We start from the raw sequence: 6,149 nt of genomic DNA, 5'->3' as shown, positions 1-6,149 counted from the left end.
TTGCCAGGTGGGATCTATCCACGTGATTGCACTCGATATTTTCTCAGTTTTCATTTTGCTGGGTAGTTTGAGCATTTACAGTCACGAAAAAACCTTGTGAAGATAATACTGACCCGACATCATAAGAATCACATGACTTTTAAAAATCTACCTCGAATGATCGAAGTTCTATTGAATACATACACGGGAATATGATAATTACATTATTGGTATAATTTTTTTTTCATTTCACTTGGTTTTAAACACTTTAAATACTATGCATGATGATTATAAAACATGCCTTTGTTACATTTTGAAAGCGTTTTCGCTTCATTTAGTAGGGATCTCTAATAATAAATGTTTTATATTCCAATACTTATCATTGTTATCACAGTGTTACATCTTTGACATCTCCAAATCCCGGGTCTATTTACATGACCTTGGCGCTTGGTTGCTCGGTGGAAAAAAAAAGTACATTTTTGCACGATAAATGATAAAAGACAACAAAGAATCTAGATCGACGACCGTGATTATCCATTTTAAATGCAAACATTAAAATAGAGCTTACACTTTCATTCTTAGTATATAAATGAGCAGTTATGCCCTTTGCTCAATATGACACTTAATTTGTATATCAATCAAGTATTATACAAGGAATTCTGCATGTATACATAACCTTGTACATATAGTTTTATATATGTCGTTATAAGATAATGATTTGAATCTGAAACTAACATTATATACATACACATGACGAAGGACTATGATAAACTTCTGCGAGGTGAGAGAAGTATAATTTCTTGTCACGAACCTTTTTCTATTCTTAGTTTGATGTCATTCGTTTTTGGTACTTAAAGGACTAATTCATCACTTAATTGTCATATGTTTGTTCTTTCAAGAGTGGAAGTTATTCGTTGTGACACCGAGTCTCCGATAGCCCTGTATTTTATTCAATTAATTCATTAACTGATCCTTAATGTTGAATTCATGATCATTATTGGAATTCCGTTTTGTAAATAAATAATCCCCATCCTTGTCCCTCCCCAAGCATTGGGATATCAGATCACCACGGATGTTCTGAATAATGAATGCACATCGGGTGCATGTGTCATCGCTGGATTTCTGCGCAAACTCGACCCTGCGGCGGAAGTAAGCTCTACACATGTAATTGGTACAGCCGGATTGGGGGGAAAGAACAAAATAACAAAGTATAGCTGCAGTACTGAAACAGAATCCCTTGCTTACGAGTATTTTTACATGGAACTATTAGCAATGTATCAACGTAATTAGATCCTGAAGGAGTGTTTTAGTGTATGTACAATGAGGAATCTGATACCGAGGAGATTATTCTTTCAGGGAACATTCTGTTTGTTGATTTTTTGTTTTGTAAGAGATCGTCTGCTACAGAGTGGCGTGACTTTGAGAACTCGGGAAATAAACGCCACCTTGATAGACCCGGGTCCAGAATGCTTTAAACACGCCTCGGACACCAACCATAGGGCCAACGTCGCCCGAATACAACATGGCGTGCAGAACTGGGTGCGAAGGGTCGACCCGCATAACTACACCTACATCATCAACCCTACGGATAGGTGCGACCAAAGGAAAGATGAAGGTGAGGATCTGTTGCTTGTGATATTTGTGAATTCCGCTCCGGATCATTTCCTCAAGAGGAACTTAATTCGGAATACCTTTGGGAGAGCGGATTCATGGCCTTTCTACCGCGACGGCCATCGTAACCAGACGATGCGTCTTGTTTTCTCAGTCGGAGCGGTCGGTGACGCTCTGATGCAAGCCCGTCTACAGGACGAGTCCGTCATCTTCGGGGACATCGTCCAGGAAAACTTCACCGATGATTACCTGAACATGACGCTCAAGACAGTGATGGGTTTCAGATGGTCCACCACCTTCTGCAGTCGGGCCAGGTACGTGATGAAGACGGATGACGACGTCCTCGTCAACACGCACAGGGTTGCGAACATCCTCCAGAAGGCATCAAAGACTTCCTTCAGCGTTGGCGACGTCCACTCGCACGCGATCGTACGCGACCCCAAGAGCGAATGGGGAAAGTTTTACACCCCCACCCATCTATGGCCGAAGAAAAAGTTTCCACCGTTTTTCACAGGCCCTGCGTACATCTTCTCGATGGACATGGCGCAGAAGATCTTCCAAGCCTGTCAGGAAACGCCGCTCTTTCCTTGGTCCGATGTGTACATTGGGATGTGTTCTTTAAAAGCAGGTCTAACTCTGTCGAACCAAAAAGGATTCATCGTTTCAACGGGTCTAACAAAGAATCCAAACCAACCATTACCAATGAACCAGAAGGACAAAGAAAAGTACAATAAACTGTACACTGTCTTCCATCTTTCAACGATGCATATTAAGCAGTTATGGGAACTATGGACAAAAAGAACATTAACACCTTGAAAATGCAATAATGGCCTAGTTGTTCCAGTGTCGTGATTTGTTAAAATGTGTGACTATTTATTTATTTCGTTTTCAATAATAATCAATAACTATATTATTATTTGAATTATTTCGTTTGTGAAATTGAATTGTTAATTGTTTCATTAATTGAAATATTTCGTTTGCAATAAGAGTTCACCATGTCGCTAAGTAACTGATGTGTTTGTATGCAATTTGATTTGTGTTACATTGATCCTGGGATGATTGAAATTCGATAATTCACATCACCTTTTAATAACATCTAAACACACTGAAGTCGGGTGTAACTTAGACCATGGTCTAACTCTGTGCTAAGATTGTGGAAAGCCAAATGTTTCAAAATTTTGTATACAGTAAATGCTTCTCATGTTTACTGTGCTCTTTATAATTCTTTAATGTTGTAGACAACTGTCATACTTATCCTTCCCGGGCAGTTAATAATGTTTTGGTAGTCAAATGAGCTGATACATTGAACTTCTACTGTTAGAGATTTATGTAACAACTGGCTTTCCGTAGTTAAACCACAACTTAAAACCAGTTTAAATTAAACCCGACTTCAGAATACGGGGGCCAGGAATTCCAGACGTAACTGTCATAAAATTAATTCGAACAGAATCTAAAATAATCATGATGCAGCGGGAGGGGGAGGAGCAGAAGTTGGAATTTTGGTCAATTGCCAATTCGTCTATTGCCAACTCGTCCACTCCCCACATGGTCTAACTTCATTTAGTCTAATGCCATTCCATCCATCAACACTTCTTCTAACAACCATTTGGTCCAATCATCACTTCGTCTAATCACCAGTTCGGCTATGACCATGTCGTCTCATAGCCAGTTGGTCTAATATCCATTTTTCCCCATTCATTTCGCCCAATTAACACTTAGTCCAATCAGACCAAGCGGTATATGGACTAAATGGCTATTGGACCAACTGGCTATTAGACGAAACGGGGAGTGGACGAAATGGCAATTAGACCATGTGGATATTGGACGAACTGATGGTAGACCAAATGATAGTAGACGAGTTGGCAGTTGAACGAATTGACAATAGACCAATTGAAAATAAACCGGAATTTTAAGGACCTACCTTTTTGCAAATTGTCACAAATATCCATTTACCATTTACACTTGCTCCTTCTTTTCCATCCTTAAAAATGCAACAACAAAAAAGCTGTTAATGATAGCTGAGAGAGCGAAGCGACTCACAGCAATTTTCTTTCTTTACGTAATCTTGCCCCTCCCCCTTTGGATTTCTGCTAACAGCCTTGAACATATTGCTCCTCAATTGTTACATGTACAACATTAATAAAAAGGTGTATAAAGAAAATCATTTAATTATGAATTATGTCAAATGGTTCTGGTTAGAAATGGATAATAATGGTATTCTTCAGAGTTGTCTGGGGTTTTTTCACACATCAATTTGCTTGTGTTAGCAATTTTCAGAGTACTTTGGATTCAATCTAGTTTCTATTATTCCATGGCGGTGATCTGTGTAAGCTATAATATAAGAAATTAATACATTTATAATCGTGATGGTACAATAAATGTTAACCAGTAAACATTGATTTTAAAGCCTTCGACTTTAACATGTTTAATTTATTGTCCATTTAGCTTAACACTTTTATAGATCAATATGGTGATCGATGCGTAAACTAATGTATTATAAGCAGTTTCATATATAATCTATTTTCAACAACGATGGGGGAAAATGGTAAATTGCCAGTTTGTCTACTGCCAACTCATCCACTCACCACATGGTCTACATTCATTTAGTCTAATGCATTCCGCACATCAAAATTTCGTCTAACAACCATTTGGTCATATAACCACTTGGTCCAATCACCAGTTCGTCTCATTACCAGTTGGTCTAATATCCGTTTTATTTTCATTCATTTTGCCCAATTAGACCGAATGGTATATTGGACCAACTGTTTTTTAGACGACATGGCAATTAGACGATGTGGGAATTTGACGAACTGATGGTAGACCAAATGATAGTAGACGAGTTGGCAACTGGACGAATTGGCATTAGACCAAATAAAAATAAACCAAAAAATTATAGTATATGAAATCCTGCTTGTGGGTAATAATTGCATTCTTGCAATATACACATTGAGGAATAATGTATTCAGAGTTCTTATATTGAAATGAAATGAATATAAATATCTTAAATGTGCCATGTATAAAGGATGCAATCAGACTCATTGATCATTTTGTCGTATATATACGGGTAAATGTTTAGAACAATGCTACAATTTGGTGTATACACAGCAAAAACTATGGTGTTAACCGGTGTACATAGAGGACCACACCAGTTATTTTACACCGGTGTTAAATTGACAGTGTTAATTTAGCACCTATAGGTGTTATTACAACACCTTTGGTTGTTACATTTACACTCTTTGGTGTAATGTTCAATCCCTAGGGTGTAATTTAGGGTGGACCTCTATTTATATCAACTGGTGTCAGTTTTAACACCAGAGTATTTACAGTGTATTACCAGTGGCGTAATAAGCGCAAATTTTGGGGAAGCCAGATATGGCGTAACGGGCAAAATTTAGAAACAGTTGCGAGCAAAGCGAGCAAGCAAAACTTTCGATTTTTGTCATTACAAATCCAATTTTGTGATAGATTTTGACATAATATTCAGAAAATAGTACATGTATTTTTCACCCTTTTCTTTTTCTTTTTTTCTTGGTCGTTAGTTTTTTTTTTTTTTTTTTTTTTTTTTTTTTTTGGGGGGGGGGGGTCAAGCGCCCCCAAGCTCCCCATCTGTACGCCACCGCATATAGTAAGTGCATTAGCTTGATTGCATCTCGACAGGGGTATGATAATGGCGAAATCAATTGAAAGGGCTGAGACGAGTCGGTATTGCTGCCCCATCTGATGGTCCAGTGTAATGATGATAATTATTTTTATGTCCATTTATATAGCGCAGTTTATATGTACAAATACGCAACCGCGCTTTACCCCGACCGTAGCTGAGCAGCCATGTCGGCGCTAAAGCGTCAAAGAATAAATCCTGCCGGTCACCTCACCTGGGTCGAGTGCAGTACAATGTGGGTAAATGTCTTGCTCAAGGAAAACACGCCATGGCTGGGATTCGTACCCACGTCCCCCTGATTGAAAAACGAGAGTTGCAACCACTAGACCACGACGCCCCCATCAAAGTCAAAGTGTATTCATTGACGGGCACCTGTATTTAATTAGCAATAGGCCTTTAGCATTAACGTACACGCTGCTTCTATTTTGATCAACATAAATTAAGTTTAGATGTGTAAATAGTCAATATCCTCTCTCTTCCTTCACCATCTATATTTAAAATCAAAGCAGATTGTTAAAGGACAAGTCCACCCCATCAAAAAGTTGTTTTGAATAAAAAGAGAAAATCAAAGAAGCATAGCACTGAATATTTTTGTTTCAAAATCGGATATAGAATAAGAAAGTTGTGACATTTTAAAGTTTCGCTTAATTTTACAAAATAGTTATATTCACATCTAGATCGGTATGCAAATGAGGAGACTGATGCATGACATCATCCACTCACTACTTCTTTTGTATTTCATATATATGAAATATTCAAATTTCCTCTCATTGTCATGTGAAACAAACATGTGTATACATCATTGTTTTAACATTCTGTGGTTAAAAAAAAGAGGGTGCTTATTTTCAAATCTGTAAAAATTGAAATATTGTATAATTAAAACCATTTAAAAAAAAAGAAA

The 6,149-nt window shown here is 37.7% G+C and overlaps 1 protein-coding gene across 1 annotated transcript; it reads left to right on the top strand.

The window, feature by feature from the left end:
* The first annotated feature begins 1,154 nt into the window (after positions 1 to 1,154).
* LOC129276930 (beta-1,3-galactosyltransferase 1-like) lies at positions 1,155 to 5,057 on the top strand. Its single transcript, XM_054913321.2, has one exon. The coding sequence runs from the start codon at positions 1,300 to 1,302 to the stop codon at positions 2,404 to 2,406; it is 1,107 nt and encodes a 368-aa protein (XP_054769296.2). The 5' UTR covers positions 1,155 to 1,299; the 3' UTR covers positions 2,407 to 5,057.
* Positions 5,058 to 6,149: the final 1,092 nt, after the last annotated feature.

Source organism: Lytechinus pictus, chromosome 14, assembly GCF_037042905.1.
Source record: "Lytechinus pictus isolate F3 Inbred chromosome 14, Lp3.0, whole genome shotgun sequence".
In the NCBI taxonomy this organism is placed as follows: Eukaryota; Metazoa; Echinodermata; class Echinoidea; order Temnopleuroida; family Toxopneustidae; genus Lytechinus; species Lytechinus pictus.
The sequence above is the reverse complement of the archived record's forward strand: the minus strand, read 5'-3'. Positions and strand labels throughout refer to the sequence as shown.